Raw genomic sequence first — 18,010 nt, forward strand, 5'->3', positions numbered from 1 at the left:
AGGTCTAGGGCTTACAATGAAATGCTTACTTACAAGCCCTTTAACCAACAATGCAGTTTTAAGAAAATAAGAGATCATTATTTTTAAATAATTAAGAGATAACAATAACAAATCATTAAAGAGCAGCAGTAACATAACAATGGCGGGGCTATATGCAGGGGGCACCGGTACAGAGTCAATGTGCGGGGGCACCGGTGTCGAAGTAATTGAGGTAATTATGTACATGTAGGTAGAGTTATTAAAGTGACTATGCATAGATAATAACAGAGAGTATCAGCAGCGGTGTAAAGGGGGGGGGGGGGGGGGGTCAATGCAAATAGTCTGGGTAGCCATTTGATTAGATGTTCAGTAGTCTTATGGCTTGGGGGTAGAAGCTGTTTTAGAAGCATCTTGGACCTAGACTTTGCACTCCGGTACCGCTTGCCGCGCGGTAGCAGAGAGAACAGTCTATGACTAGGGTGGCTGGGGTCTTTGACAATTTTCAGTGCCTTCCTCTGACACCACCTGGTATAGAGGTCCTGGATGGCAGGAAGCTTGGCCCCAGTGATGTACTGGGCCGTACGCACTACCCTCTGTAGTGCCTTTGCTGTCGGAGGCCGAGCAGTTGCTTTACCCGGCAGTGATGCAACCAGTCAGGATGCAGCCTAAACAATAATCATGTTTTAGTCACGAAGTGTGTACACTGAATGTACATCAACCTTGCCAATATGAACACACCCCTGGTAAAGAGAGAAGAGTGTGCGCATGTGTTGTGTATCGCGCGCCACGAAGCGGAGCTGTCGACAGGTACACGACACAGCTGACTGGGCGCGCGCAACCGTTCGCTCTCCGTGGTGCTGAACGTTCTCCTAACCGCTACCTGCCTCACTGTAGATCGTCACGAAAGATAAAGGAGAGTGGAGCTTCTTCCACTGGAAAATAGCCATACAATTTAGACTTTTCCGCATAATCATCGACGTTGTTTCTCTCATGATCTTATCATATTATGGACACATTTCAAACGTTATCAAGAGGGTGATTTTTTTATTTTTTTTATTTTAGCAATTGACTGGGATCTGTAGCCTACAAGATGGCACTGAATGGATGTACATTTCACAAGGCAAAGGAAGATTTATCAGACTGTTTTGTGACTGTGAAACCATACCATATCAGATTGGTCGCCTAATTCTGCAATATAATCGTTTTTTTCTCAGCTCATTCAATACACCTGGCGTTGGATGTCTAAACCTCGATTTTCTTCCGAGAAAGAGGCACATAATTCGGATTCACATTTTACCGAATATGTTTAGCAATATTCTATATTTGAATTATTTATCGTAATATAAAAGAAATCGAGCAGAAATCAAGAAAAATTTGGAATCATGGAATCCGATCCCGAACCCGTTAAGCATCGGGCTTTCCCGCCCAGTAAAGAAGGGCTGAAGAATTTGGCAGGAAAGACCTTCGGCCATCTGTACAGGTAAAATAAGTAGCTCGAACCCTTCCCCCTTCTCTCTGTCTGCTTTTCACCTCGGGATTACGGTAAAAAAAAAAAAAAAAACGTAAATAGGGAATTTAAATGTTAAAATATATATCCATATGTAATGCAGGTGTGAATTGCTTCCTGTCTCATCCAGGCAATGAGAAAAAAAATATCACTAACACCCAAACCCCATGAGAAATAAAATCTCACTTGCACCAAAACCCCAATGAGAAAATAAATCTCACTTGCAAATTGGTTGCTGTGATTCTGGACTAAATTCAAAAGAGAAAAAAAACACATTTTTAGATTAATTATCAACAGGACAGGAAGTGGAAATGCACAATAATATCAGAGTGGTCGAATATTTAAGGATCAGTTATTTCCCGGGAGAGTGAGGGTTGTGTTTTAAATAATTAATGCATCAGAACGCGTCGTGACACAAGGGGTCGGAGATATCTGTTAGATTATATATTCATCAGTATTAACCAAGATCGATCTGTTAGATATCAACTGTCATTCTTTGTGCTCGTGTAAAATGCGCCACTGCATTGGAATCAGGAAATTAATTTTTATAGGAAAATTGTAGGCTACTCCGTTGACGAAAATACTCGATATATATAGGCTACCATGATGATCATATTTCTTGCTTCTAAATTCAGGTTTTGATCGAATAATTTTAAAATGATAGAAAAACATGATCATTCTAAATTGTCAGGCTGGAAACACGTGACTTTCCAAAAGCATTATTTAGGCTAATTAATTTAGTTTTTCGTGACTGAAAATAATGTGCTTTTCACTATAAAGATTGATGATTGATTGAAACAAAATTGTAAAACGCATATTCAATTGTAAGAGCTAATAAAAATGTTTTACATTGCATTTTATTAGCAATCTATTTTTGAAACATCATTTTTTTTCTGTCATGGTTTATTCATTACAATGTTTCTATTCCCTGTGGTTGGAGGTGTTAACCATTCCACTGAATAGTAATGCCGTGATACATCACACAATACAATGTTGGCAGAAGACTCTTGGTTTTCCTATGCAATCTTATGCTATCAGGTCTATCGAATTTAGTAGCCTATAACTTGTTATGATACATCTTACATTTTAATCTAATAAAATGCAAAACTCGATCTTAATACATTTAATTGGTTATCTTATTGAGCTCTCAGTACACCGACACAGACGGTCTATATGTAGCATACATGTAAGTTCCGTGCTGTCTGTGTACTGCTGCAATGCGGTACGAAGGTCTTTTTATTGTATTAATTTAGCCAAGCTGTCGTTCTTAGAACAGGTGGGATTTAAACACTGAACGGAACATGGAACGGTAAAATGTTATAGTTTCACAAATAACATCAGCATTCTATCTCTTGATTTGCACTTCAGAATAAAATTACTAGAATTTTCCATGCTATTTTAAATTATGTTTCAATATTTGAAGAACGAGTAAAAAAATATATATAGTTTAAAAATAAAAATAATTTAAAAAAGAGACAAACAGAAGGTGATTCAGTCTAATTTAGAGAATAAACACTTTTTTTCACACCAATCTGAATGATCTTCAAGAATTTCCTTCAAAACATTCAAAATAAGTGGATATATCCTTATTCTTTACCTTATAATAGAACGAAATGTCCCCACTTTCTCGCCGTAGCCATCTATCTGATTTGAATTAGCTTAGCCTATAGGCCAATTCAATTTAAAAGCCAAACTGTTTGCCACATAACTTTGAAATAGGCCTGATAATTACAAGAATAGCCAACTATTTTTTAAAGGAAATACAGGATGTTATTAATAGTCCTACGGGTGCCTGTTTGGTCTAAAAGGGTGGTGGAGAAACGTCAGAAGACAGGTGAGGTGATCGAGTTAACGGAGGACGGACGGCCCTCGGAGCAGCAGGAGAAGAAACCGCCTTTATGTGACTGCACGTGCTTCGGCCTCCCGCGCCGTTACATCATCGCCATCATGAGCGGCCTCGGATTCTGCATCTCCTTCGGCATCCGGTGTAACCTGGGCGTGGCTATCGTGGGCATGGTCAATAACAGTACCATACACAAGGACGGCAAGATCATCATCACAGAGGTGCCTATATCATATTATACTGCGTCCCAAATGGCACCCTATTCCATACATAGTGAACTGGTTTTACCAGAACCCTAGGGGCCCTCAAATGGAGCACTACTCCCTATGGGACCTGGTCAAAAGAAGTGCACTATATAGGCAGTGAATTGGTTGCCAATAGGAATGGGAACGATATGACCCAGTCCCCGCCCCCTCTTCTTCTGCATCTGAGATAGCAAAGGCACGATTTCAATTGAATGAGTCATCCAACAAACAGACACCATAGCCCACATAAGCCCTGCAGTCATCACGACTTTTATCATTAGGCATAAAGTCTGCAAACTTAAATTAGCAAATTCATAGAGTTGGAATTCCAACTTTGATCCCTTTCCCCCATCCCTTTCTGTTGGCCCAAGCAATATTTATTGTTGGAATGGCCTTATAAGAATCCAAAGCCTGTATTAATCTATACAGTTCACACAATTTTACTTGATAAGGTTTATGAAAAAAAAGAGGACAATCAGGACATATGGTTGATTAATAACTCATCTGGTGTTTCTGTGTGTTATTGTTTGGTTTTGGGAAGAAAGCGAAATTCAACTGGGATCCAGAGACGGTGGGGATGATCCACGGTTCATTCTTCTGGGGCTACATCGTCACACAAATACCCGGAGGGTGGATATGCTCGCGACTAGCAGCAAACAGGTAAATGTCATCAGAAAATACAAGTATTTTAACCATATTAAATAGTATAACATGTATCATATACTGAAGTTTATTTTGGGAAAAAATAAAGTAGGCCTAATACTGTTAATATGTTATATTCCTTTCTGTTTTATTCTATATACTTTCTGTTGTTCTATTCTAACTGCGGTGAAACTTCACCACAGTTCTGTTCTGTTCTGTAACTTTTTCGTTGACATCTACCTGTGAGATGTATAACCAGAGGAACACCGGTTCTGTTTAAAGCAGACACTTGTTAAAACCAGATGTGTGTCAGACGGGTGGATTTAGCTGGTATCACGGAGGAGGACTCTGACCTCGGGCCAGATATTGAAGGATTCTATTACCGGCTGCGAGGCGTGCCTCCTCGTGCCTCCTCGTGATAATGAGCTCCCGCGGGACTACAGTGTCGAATCTTTTTTTTTTTTTTTTACTCGGTGGGAGGCATGGCAACGGGCAGTAGTAAAGCGAGACATGTTATGTGCGCTCAAGTGTTCATAGATAGGACGAGATAAAAATGAACAAATAGGCATATCATTTTTATTTCCCAATTGTTGCTTTAAAATAAAATGTTCACGCTTCATTAGACAACATCATAGGCTATATACACAACCATACAAAATAATGTATGTGGAAATAGGCGATATTCTATACCTATTCTGTAAATCGCCCTGGATAAGAGCGTCTGCTAAATGGCGATTGAGACAGGATTGAGATGATAAATATTCTACTGGTTTAGTGTAATTCAGCAGGGACCGTCTCTAGCCTGTCCCAGCTGAGCGCCTTCTGCTGGAACAGACTGTCCTCACCTTGTCGTTTCACCCCTAAACGAAGCTTCGGCTGGAATTCACACATTTTATTTTGCGTATGCGACAGGTTTTTTGTTTGTTCTTTCTTTTATCATATGTCGATTATTTTATGTTTTAAATGTCCAGCATGATAGTTAGAACACATAGAGATAAAAAAAATATGATTATTTTAGCTGTACATGAAATATGATAATAATGAAACCATTTTGTTGAACATAATTCCGTGTCGGTCCATGTACAGTATTTTATGTCCACTTTGGTTTACAGCACAGTATTCATTCAATTGATATGCTAGGGCCAGCTAATGTATAGGATTGTGATTGGATGGATTACAAATAGTGTTTCCGTTGTTTCTCTTTGTTCGCAGAGTGTTTGGGCTAGCCATCTTCCTCACGTCCACCCTCAACATGCTCATCCCCTCCGCTGCCCGGGTGGACTATCGCTGCGTCATGTGTGTCCGGATACTACAAGGTCTGGTGGAGGTAAGACTGTGGGCTGATGCCTGCTGATTGGTTGGTTTGGTCCTATATCACACACGTTGTTTAACCTTCCATTGACGTCAGAACACTTCTTTCCCGGAGGGAGACCTTGTCATTAATTATGCATATCAGCATTAAAATAAACCAATAGGTGTATACACATCAATAACACGAGAAAGGTCCACAAGACACATCTCCACTGCCAACGAAGCTGCCTTTTCCGCTTCTCGTTGTGCTTCAGTATTATGGCGAGTGTTCATTTCTAGACTTTTGATGTTCATTCAAGATCATCACAGAGGTCACATGATTGGTATACCATATCACTAAAGCATTTGTGTAAGTGAAAGCATTATATCTGTGTACACAGTTACGCCGATAATGCATTTGAAAATATACACACTTTAAAAACGCAGCATCATTCTATCTGTGTACCTGCATTCAATGTATTGTATGCTGTTTCTGGGAGGAAGCTTTTAGACTCTGTCGTACCTGACCCTGAGCTTTAGAGCAAACAAGAAACATACCTGGGAAATGTGAGGGGAGAGATGTAGGGTTGTTCACATAAAAAGACAAATAACAGACTGAAGGACCACTATCAGACTGAAGGACCACTATCAGACTGAAGGACCACTGTCAGACTGAAATACCACTATCAGACTGAAGGACCACTATCAGACTGAAGGACCACTATCAGACTGAAATACCACTATCAGACTGAAATACCACTATCAGACTGAAATACCACTATCAGACTGAAATACCACGATCAGACTGAAATACCACTATCAGACTGAAATACCACTATCAGACTGAAATACCACTATCAGACTGAAATACCACTATCAGACTGAAATACCACTATCAGACTGAAGGACCACTATCAGACTGAAATACCACTATCAGACTGAAATACCACTATCAGACTGAAATACCACTATCAGACTGAAATACCACTATCAGACTGAAGGACCACGATCAGACTGAAATACCACTATCAGACTGAAATACCACTATCAGACTGAAATACCACTATCAGACTGAAATACCACTATCAGACTGAAATACCACTATCAGACTGAAGGACCACTATCAGACTGAAATACCACTATCAGACTGAAATACCACTATCAGACTGAAATACCACTATCAGACTGAAATACCACTATCAGACTGAAATACCACTATCAGACTGAAATACCACTATCAGACTGAAATACCACTATCAGACTGAAATACCACTATCAGACTGAAATACCACTATCAGACTGAAATACCACTATCAGACTGAAGGACCACTATCAGACTGAAATACCACTATCAGACTGAAATACCACTATCAGACTGAAATACCACTATCAGACTGAAATACCACTATCAGACTGAAGGACCACTATCAGACTGAAGGACCACTATCAGACTGAAAGTTCCTTTATTATTTTTGTTCATTTTTTAATCCTCCTGTCCTATGAATAGAAGCCTCCATCCCTCCATCCCTCCAGCTCTCCATTCCTCCATCTCCATCCCCCCAGCTCTCTATCCCTCCATCTCTCTATCCCTCCATCTCTCCATCCCTCCATCTATCCATCCCTCCATCTCTCTATCCCTCCATCTCTCCATCCCTCCATCTCTCCATCCCTCCATCTCTCCATCCCTCCATCTCTCCATCCCTCCATCTCTCCATCCCTCCAGCTCTCCATTCCTCCATCTCCATCCCCCCAGCTCTCTATCCCTTAATCTCTCCATCTCTCCATCCCTCCATCTATCCATCCCTCCATCTCTCCATCCCTCCAGCTCTCCATTCCTCCATCTCCATCCCCCCAGCTCTCTATCCCTTAATCTCTCCATCTCTCCATCCCTCCATCTATCCATCCCTCCATCTCTCTATCCCTCCATCTCTCCATCCCTCCAGCTCTCCATTCCTCCATCTCCATCCCCCCAGCTCTCTATCCCTTAATCCCTCCATCTCTCCATCCCCCCAGCTCTCTATCCCTCCATCTCTCCATCCCTCCATATATCCATCCCCCTGCTCTCTATCCCTCCATCTCTCCATCCCTCCATATATCCATCCCCCTGCTCTCTATCCCTCCATCTATCCATCCCTCCATCCCTCCATCTATCCATCCCTCCATCTCTCTATCCCTCCATCTCTCCATCTATCCATCCCGCCATCTCTCCTTCTATCCATCCCTCCATCTCTCTATCACTCCATCTCTCCATCTATCCATCCCTCCATCTCTCCATCTCTCTATCCCTCCATCTATCCATCCCTCCATCTCTCCATCCCTCCATCTCTCCATCTCTCTATCCCTCCATCTATCCATCTCTCCATCTCTCTATCCCTCCATCTCTCCATCCCTCCATCTCTCCATCCCTCCATCTCTCCATCTCTCTATCCCTCCATCTATCCATCTCTCCATCTCTCTATCCCTCCATCTATCCATCCCTCCATCTCTCCATCCTTCCATCCCTCCATCTCTCTATCCCTCCATCTCTCTATCCCTCCATCTATCCATCCCTCCAGCTCTCTATCCCTCCATCTCTCTATCCCGCCATCTCTCTATCCCTCCATCTCTCCATCCTTCCATCCCTCCACCCCTCCATCTCTCCATCCCTCCATCTCTCCATCTATCCATCCCTCCATCTCTCCATCTATCCATCCCTCCATCTCTCCATCTCTCTATCCCTCCATCTATCCATCCCTCCATCTCTCTATCCCTCCATCTATCCATCCCTCCATCTCTCTATCCCTCCATCTCTCCATCCTTCCATCCCTCTATCTCTCCATCTCTCCATCCCTCCATCTCTCTATCCCTCCATCCCCCCATCTCTCCATCGTTCCATCCCTCCATCTATCTATCCATCCCTCCCTCCCTCCATCTCTCCATCCCTCCATCTATCCATCCCTCCATCTCTCCATCCCTCCATCCCTCCATCCCTCCAGCTCTCTATCCCTCCATCTCTCTATCCCTCCATCTATCCATCCCTCCATCGTTCCATCCCTCCATCTCTCCATCCTTCCATCACTCCATCCCTCCATCTATCCATCCCTCCATCTATCCATCCCTCCATCTCTCCATCCCTTCATCCCTCCATCTCTCCATCCCTCCAGCTCTCATCCCTCCAGCTCTCTATCCCTTCATCTCTCTATCCCTTCATCTCTCTATCCCTTCATCCCTCCATCCCCCCAGCTCTCTATCCCTCCATCTCTCCATCCCTCCAGCTCTCTATCCCTTCATCTCTCCCTCTATCCATCCCTCCATCCCTCCATTCCTCAATGGAGAAACAGAAGCAGTCTGTGTCTGTGCTCCGTCCTCCCTTGTGCATCGACTTCTTACTGCAAATTAAACATTAGCATTTCAGGGTGACTCCCACAGCAAGCCCAAGCAATTTGTGTCTATCAATAGTTGATTGTGTGCCACTTAGTGAGTAATTGAAAATTTATGGGAGCAATTCTCTTTTTGTGGCGAAGTAGGATCGTTAGCTTGAATCTGCCCTGGCTGACTCAGTCTCAGGTCGCGTCTCAAATGGCACTCTCTTCCATATAGTCTCAAATGCCACTTTATTCCATATATGGTCTCAAATGGCACTTTATTCCATATATGGACTCAAATGGCACTCTATTCCATATAGTCTCAAAATGCACTCTATTCCATATAGTCTCAAATGGCGACTTTTCCATATGTAGTCTCAAATGGCACTCTATTCCATATGTAGTCTCAAATGGCACTCTATTCCATATGTAGTCTCAAATGGCACTCTATTCCATATGTAGTCTCAAATGGCACTCTATTCCATATGTAGTCTCAAATGGCACTCTATTCCATATGTAGTCTCAAATGGCACTCTATTCCATATGTAGTCTCAAATGGCACTCTATTCCATATATAGTTTCAAATGGCACTCTATTCCATATATAGTCTCAAATGGCACTCTATTCCATATATAGTCTCAAATGGCACTCTATTCCATATATAATATCCCCTAAGCAGTGCACTACTTTTGACCAGGGTCGACTAGACTGCCATTTAACACAGCCGCAGGCCCACCTCAACCCATTTATCCAGAGTAGGAAAGTTCAGCTCAGATGTGTCGTGCCAGTTTGTTTTTGATAAGACATCATAATCTTGCTTGTATTTGACTAATGACAAAAACTGGCTGCTCAGTTGTCAGTGCCGTTTACCAACACTGACTCATCCCAATCGGATTTATTACTGAATATTTGTTTGATGATATTAAATCCTATTTGGTTAAGTCATTTGGAAAATGTCTGCGTCATTTTAAGGTCAGGATATAAGAGGGAAATGAATGCAGGACTGAATTACATGACCCACTCTGTCAGTCGGTCGGTTTGTACGTTTCTCTGTCAATCTGTCTGTTCAACAGACAGGTACAACGCTGTGTCCTACTCCCTTCACAGAACAGTGCAAACTGGCTCTAACCAGAATAGAAAGAGGAGTGGGAGGCCCTGGTGCCCAACTGAGCACGAGGACAAGTGCATTAGAGTGTCTAGTTTAAGAAACAGATGCCTCACAAGTCCTCAACTGGCAGCTTCATTAAATAGTACCCGCAAAACACCAGTCTCAATGTCAACAGTGACCCCCAGGATGCTGGCCTTCTAGGCAGAGTTGCAAAGAAAAAGCCATATTTCAGACTGACCAATAAAAAGAAAAGATTAAGATGGGCAAAAGAACACATACACTGGACAGAGGAACTCTGCCTAGAAGGCCAGCATCCCGGAGTCACCTCTTCACTGTTGACATTGAGACTGCTGTTTTGCAGGTACTATTTAATGAAGCTGCCAGTTGAGGACTTGTGAGGCGTCTGTTTCTCAAACTAGACACTCTAATGTACTTGTCCTCTTGCTCAGTTGTGCACCGGGGCCTCCCATTCCTCTTTATATTCTGGTTACAGTCAGGTTGCGTTGTTCTGTGAAGGGAGTAGTACACAGCGTTGTACGAGATCTTCAGTTTCTTGGCAATTTCTCGCATGGAATAGCCTTCATTTCTCAGAACAAGAATAGACTGACGAGTTTCAGAAGAAAGTTAATTGTTTCTGGCCATTTTGAGCCTGTAATCGAACCCACAAATGCTGATGCTCCAGATACTCAACTAGTCTAAAGAAGGCCAGTTTTATTGCTTCTTTAATCAGAACATCAGTTTTCAGCTGTGCTAACATAATTGCAAAAGGGTTTTCTAATGATCAATTAGCCTTTTAAAATTATAAACTTGGATTAGCAATCACAACGTGCCATTGGAACACAGGAGTGATGGTTGCTGATAATGGGCCTCTGTACACCTATGTAGATATTCCATAAAAAATCTGCCGTTTCCAGCTACAATAGTCATTTAAAACATTAACAATGTCTACACTGTATTTCTGATCAATTTGATGTTATTTCAATGGACAAAAAATGTGCTAATCTTTCAAAAACAAGGACATTTCTAAGTGACCCCAAACTTTTGAACGGTAGTGTATGTATAATATAATATATCATATACTCTGTGTTCCTCCATAGGGAGTGACCTACCCAGCCTGTCATGGCATCTGGAGTAAGTGGGCCCCACCACTGGAGAGGAGCCGTCTGGCCACCACCTCATTCTGTGGATCCTATGCTGGTGCCGTGATAGCCATGCCGCTGGCTGGGATCCTGGTCCAGTACTCTGGCTGGTCCTCCGTCTTCTATCTGTACGGTAGGTTCATCACCTGGAAAACAGTGGCACTTGTTACTGAGTGGACTATCCTGGCTAAATCACCGTCCATAGTTGTTCGTAGAGTAGCTACAGCTGTCCTAGAGGGATCCTTTTTGAGACAAGATTGTCTATTTTACTTTATTTGTGTCTGTTGACTAAGTGATAAAAAACAAAATCTGGAATAAACCATAAATATACATATACCTCATATTTTATTAATCGGATTTACAGTAATATAACTCTCTCTCTCTCTCTCTCTCTCTCTCTCTCTCTCTCTCTCTCTAGGCTGCTTTGGGATGTTCTGGTACATGTTCTGGATCCTGGTGTCCTATGAGAGCCCAGAGGTTCACCCCACCATCACCGCCGAGGAGAGACGTTACATCGAGGAGAGCATCGGAGAGGGTCAAGAACTATTCGGTCCTGCTAGCGTGAGTTCTCCTCCTTCTCCTCCTTCTCCTCCTCTTCTCCACCTATCCAACTAACTGACATGTGTTCTGCTATACACAACTATGGCTCTGCAGAAATACAAGACTCCGTGGAGGAAGTTCTTCACCTCAATGCCCGTCTATGCTATCATCGTGGCCAACTTCTGCAGGAGCTGGACGTTCTATCTGCTCCTCATCAGCCAGCCGGCCTACTTCGAGGAGGTGTTCGGCTTCGAGATCAGCAAGGTAAAAATGAGGAGCCGTTTACTCACAATGCCAGCCAGGTGTGAATAGTTGGCTTGATTTGTGTAAGACGTAACCGGGGCGGACAAAACTCAGAGATTTTAATAAAAAATATATATCCGTTGTGTCAAATGCATTGTACATCACTTGTACGGGGCGTATCAATTGCTTTACTGAGTACCAGTGTTGGATTTCATTTCCATTTCGTAACGTTGAGGGTAAAATGTCCTCTAGACACCAAACACAGACACATCCTGGTCTGCGTCCTAAATGGCATCCTATTGGCCCGGCTACATTTAACCAGGGCTCTGATCAAAAGTAGTGCACTACGTAGTAAATAGCGTTTCATTTTGGGACGCAAGCGATATAACTCAGGCTGGTCTGACAGGTGTAATTCAGATGCTGGGTGGATCTCTGGCCCTCTTGTGTATCAGGGTGTGAATTATAGCCGTGGTGTGATATTTGGAGTCAGTGGTGGCTAAAGCACGTAGGAAGACGTGTTCTGGGACAATCACTGTTTTTTGAGGATATACATTTTTGAGCTGTCATATTTGGGGGGATGGATTTAAGAGGTGTAGCTTGAAAGATGATATCTCTCTTTTCTCCTCCCTCCGCACCCTGCACCGTTACTGTTATCATGATACATCATTACATCATGATACATCATGATACGTCATGACATTAGGATACATCATGACATCATGATACATCATGACATCATGACAGCATGACATCATGACATCATGATACATCATGATACGTCATGACATTAGGATACATCATGACATCATGATACATCATGATACGTCATGACATTAGGATACATCATGACATCATGACAGCATGACATCATGATACATCATGATACGTCATGACATCATGATACATGGGAACACGTCAAAGCCATGAATGACAAACTAATCTGCGTTTGAAAGATCTCAACACAGAACAACATACAAGGAGAAATTGCGCACATGTTGGAAACAGACTTCTGAACTTTGACACGTAATAAATATGTATCTAGATAGGCCATTTCATGGGTTGTCAGTTTTGGCATTGACTGCCATGTCGATGTTAATTACAGTCAACTTGAAAGTCGAAATGTTTATGGTTCACTGTATGTGTTGTCAGGTGTGCATGCTGTCAGCACCTCCACACTTACTGATGACCATCATCAAGCCCATTAATGTTATTGTTATTGTTAATATTTATGTTATTGTGGCTGTTGATGTTTGTGTTGTCAGGTGGGCATGGTGTCGGCCCTGCCTCACTTGGTGATGACCATCATCGTGCCCATCGGAGGACAGCTGGCTGACTGGCTACGCACCAGAAACATCCTGTCTACTACCACCGTCAGGAAGATCATGAACTGTGGAGGTGAGGGCTACATAAGGACTTCATAAGGACTTCATAAGGGCTACATAGGGATTTCATAAGGGCTACATAGAAAACTTTGTAACACATTCATAATCTATACAGATCATCCTGTCAACTTCCACCGTCATGGTCTCGAAGATCATGAACTGCGGAGATAAGGATGAGCTGCATAAGGACTTCATAACACATGCATAACCTATATATAACACATTCCTAACCTGTTCATATCACATTTTAGACTGTAGGTCACCAAGTATAATAACTAGACTGTAGGTCACCAGGGATAATAACTAGACTGTAGGTAACCAAGGATAATAACTAGACTGTAGGTCACCAAGGATAATAACTAGACTGTAGGTCACCAAGGATAATAACTAGACTGTAGGTCACCAAGGATAATAACTAGACTGTAGGTCACCAAGGATAATAACTAGACTGTAGGTCACCAAGGATAATAACTAGACTGTAGGTCACCAGGGATAATAACTAGACTGTAGGTCACCAGGGATAATAACTAGACTGTAGGTCACCAAGGATAATAACTAGACTGTAGGTCACCAGGGATAATAACTAGACTGTAGGTCACCAGGGATAATAACTAGACTGTAGGTCATCAAGGATAATAACTAGACTGTAGGTCACCAAGGATAATAACTAGACTGTAGGTCACCAAGGATAATAACTAGACTGTAGGTAACCAAGGATAATAACTAGACTGTAGGTCACCAAGGATAATAACTAGACTGTAGGTCACCAAGGATAATAACTAGACTGTAGGTCACCAAGGATAATAACTAGACTGTAGGTCACCAAGGATAATAACTAGACTGTAGGTCACCAAGGATAATAACTAGACTGTAGGTAACCAGGGATAATAACTAGACTGTAGGTCACCAAGGATAATAACTAGACTGTATGTAACCAATGATAATAACTAGACTGTAGGTAACCAGGGATAATAACTAGACTGTAGGTCACCAAGGATAATAACTAGACTGTATGTAACCAATGATAATAACTAGACTGTAGGTCACCAGGGATAATAATTAGACTGTAGGTCACCAAGGATAATAATTAGACTGTAGGTAACCAAGGATAATAACTAGACTGTAGGTCACCAAGGATAATAACTAGACTGTAGGTAACCAAGGATAATAACTAGACTGTAGGTAACCAAGGATAATAACTAGACTGTAGGTCACCAAGGATAATAACTAGACTGTAGGTCACCAAGGATAATAACTAGACTGTAGGTCACCAAGGATAATAACTAGACTGTAGGTCACCAAGGATAATAACTAGACTGTAGGTCACCAAGGATAATAACTAGACTGTAGGTCACCAAGGATAATAACTAGACTGTAGGTCACCAAGGATAATAACTAGACTGTAGGTAACCAGGGATAATAACTAGACTGTAGGTCACCAAGGATAATAACTAGACTGTATGTAACCAATGATAATAACTAGACTGTAGGTAACCAGGGATAATAACTAGACTGTAGGTCACCAAGGATAATAACTAGACTGTATGTAACCAATGATAATAACTAGACTGTAGGTCACCAGGGATAATAACTAGACTGTAGGTCACCAAGGATAATAATTAGACTGTAGGTAACCAAGGATAATAACTAGACTGTAGGTCACCAAGGATAATAACTAGACTGTAGGTAACCAAGGATAATAACTAGACTGTAGGTAACCAAGGATAATAACTAGACTGTAGGTAACCAAGGATAATAACTAGACTGTAGGTCACCAAGGATAATAACTAGACTGTAGGTCACCAAGGATAATAACTAGACTGTAGGTCACCAAGGATAATAACTAGACTGTAGGTCACCAGGGATAATAACTAGACTGTAGGTCACCAGGGATAATAACTAGACTGTAGGTAACCAAGGATAATAACTAGACTGTAGGTCACCAAGGATAATAACTAGACTGTAGGTCACCAATGATAATAACTAGACTGTAGGTCACCAGGGATAATAACTAGACTGTAGGTCACCAGGGATAATAACTAGACTGTAGGTCACCAGGGATAATAACTAGACTGTAGGTCACCAGGGATAATAACTAGACTGTAGGTCGCCAAGGATAATAACTAGACTGTAGGTAACCAAGGATAATAACTAGACTGTAGGTAACCAAGGATAATAACTAGACTGTAGGTAACCAAGGATAATAACTAGACTGTTGGTCACCAAGGATAATAACTAGACTGTAGGTCACCAAGGATAATAACTAGACTGTAGGTCACCAAGGATAATAACTAGACTGTAGGTCACCAAGGATAATAACTAGACTGTAGGTCACCAAGGATAATAACTAGACTGTAGGTCACCAAGGATAATAACTAGACTGTAGGTCACCAAGGATAATAACGAGACTGTAGGTCACCAGGGATAATAACTAGACTGTAGGTCACCAAGGATAATAACTAGACTGTAGGTCACCAAGGATAATAACTAGACTGTAGGTCACCAGGGATAATAACTAGACTGTAGGTAACCAAGAAGCATACTAACAGTAATAGGGGTTTCCTTTACTCTTGCTTGCGCTGAGTTGCCAGATAGTGACTTGTTTCAAGAGGGTTTTTCACTTGCAACGGTTGTGATATGAGGTTGTTTTACTATACCCACTGTAGTTAAATGCACTGATTGAAAGTCACTTTGGATAAAGAGTATCTGCTAAATGATTAAAATGTATATTGTTGTTGCCTGTGTGTAGGGTTTGGAATGGAGGCTACCTTGCTTCTCGTGGTTGGTTTCTCTCACACCAAGGGTGTGGCCATCTCTTTCCTGGTCATGGCTGTGGGCTTCAGTGGCTTCGCTATATCGGGTGAGTAGTAGAACATTTTTAAAATGTTGTAAACAATTAAATGTTCAAGTTGAACACTCTCTTTTAGGCCCCGGGATTTAATCCTGTTCCGAGCTTTGTCGGCTATGCACCTTTTAAAGGTAATATTTCGGCGTTCACTTGTAATAAATAAACAAAAGCCAACTTAAACAGTTGCCTAATCAGTGTTATTCTGTGAGTTGAGTGGACAAGAATTTGCGCTAATGTGGTTAGTTTGTTAGCTCAACAAACTGTGCTCGAAATGAGCTAAAATAGAAACAAGCTTGTTGAGTAGAATTACAAATTCATGTTTGCTCCAAACCACGCACTTCATTATCCTATGTCCCCAGCATGGTCTATTGCAGGTTCATTTTCATAATTGCTTGTTTCAGTAAATGGCTTTTCCAGTTTATATGATTTAGGTAGTCTCAATAGTCAATCTTCCCTACTCCGGCAGTCATTCTCAATGCAGGTTGCGGATGATTTAAAAGTTAAAATTGTTTGGAATTACACACGACTTTGCAAGCCAGTATAATGTTTCTTGCCGGTATGATATGGCCTCTAAAACAGGAGTTTCAGACCACTGTGTTAGGGTGTAAACTGAACCCTAAAATAAAGGTCTTCTGATATACAATTGGCTCATTCATCCCCCTCCTCTCCCCTGTAACTATTCCCCAGGTCGTTGCTGCAAATGAGAATGTGTTCTCAGTCAACTTACCTGGTAAAATAACGGTAAAATAAAATAAAATACTGTACAGAATATAATGTTGTGTCATAAACGTTTTAAATGTAAAGATAACAGCGCTACATATTCACTTGGACGCTCGCTTGGTGAACGCTACAGGACTGAAAGGCACTGTATACAACAACCCATGTCTCTGTCACTTAACAAACACATTCAATGTGTAGTAACTACAATCTGCTCGAAAGGCACACTGGGAAATATGCAAATAAGGTTGAATATATTATCAGGTTGAATTCTGTGTTGACTCAGCCTATAATTCAGATTTTAAATCACATATACTGACTGTTGATCTTCTTGACCATTTTCATAAAACAATGTATTTTGTAGGTTTCAATGTGAACCACCTGGATATCGCCCCTCGCTATGCCAGTATCCTGATGGGTATATCTAACGGCGTGGGAACCCTGTCAGGGATGGTGTGCCCACTCATCGTTGGGGCCATGACCAAAAACAAGGTACACATTCACCCCCCCCCCCCCCCCCCCCCCCCCAAAACAACGAACTAGCTTCCTGAAACAGTTGCGGCTGGTGACTTAAATGTTCTACAAGTTCCAACTACAATATACCACTATAATTGTTATGGTTTACCATATATAGACAAGGTATGAGTTCATGTTCAAGTTTATTTGTCTTGGTATAAACACATTTGAAATCTTACTCACCAGAGCTCTCATTTCCTGTGTTCTGGCATCACTTCCTGTCTCTAGACTCGAGAGGAGTGGCAGTGGGTGTTCCTCATCGCCGCCCTGGTTCACTACGGAGGGGTCATCTTCTATGGAATCTTTGCGTCGGGCGAGAAGCAGCCATGGGCCGACCCGGAGCTGACCAGCGACGAGAAGTGTGGCTTCATCGACGAGGACGAGCTGGCGGAGGAGACGGGTGACATCACACAGGGCTATAGTGGTGGCATGGCGGCAGTAGGCGCAGGGAAGAGTTACGGTGCCACTACAACTGGGCTCAATGGGGGCTGGGTGGCCCCAGACAGCTGGGAGAATGTAGAGGAGGAACCAGCTGGACAGACCTGGGCAGATTGAGACTACTCATAGAACAGGGCCGTATGTATCGAGTGTATCAGAGCAGAAGTGCTGATTTTGGATCATTTTTTTGCCTTTAATATCATAATGAATAATATTAGGTGGCTGATCC

General features: G+C 42.1%; 1 protein-coding gene across 1 annotated transcript in view; it reads left to right on the top strand.

Annotated features, from left to right (window-relative positions):
- Nucleotides 1-768: 768 nt before the first annotated feature.
- LOC129854883 (vesicular glutamate transporter 2.1-like) overlaps nt 769-18,010 on the top strand; it is a gene marked incomplete in the record, with an annotated part of 19,399 nt that continues 2,157 nt past the window's right edge. The window contains 11 exon segments of the mRNA XM_055922015.1: nt 769-1,459; nt 3,295-3,550; nt 4,116-4,234; nt 5,429-5,543; nt 11,056-11,230; nt 11,516-11,658; nt 11,752-11,901; nt 13,143-13,275; nt 16,012-16,122; nt 17,192-17,319; nt 17,572-18,010. Of these exon segments, the coding sequence (XP_055777990.1) occupies nt 1,362-1,459; nt 3,295-3,550; nt 4,116-4,234; nt 5,429-5,543; nt 11,056-11,230; nt 11,516-11,658; nt 11,752-11,901; nt 13,143-13,275; nt 16,012-16,122; nt 17,192-17,319; nt 17,572-17,898 (1,755 nt within the window).

Source organism: Salvelinus fontinalis, chromosome 5, assembly GCF_029448725.1.
Source record: "Salvelinus fontinalis isolate EN_2023a chromosome 5, ASM2944872v1, whole genome shotgun sequence".
NCBI classification, from domain to species: domain Eukaryota; kingdom Metazoa; phylum Chordata; class Actinopteri; order Salmoniformes; family Salmonidae; genus Salvelinus; species Salvelinus fontinalis.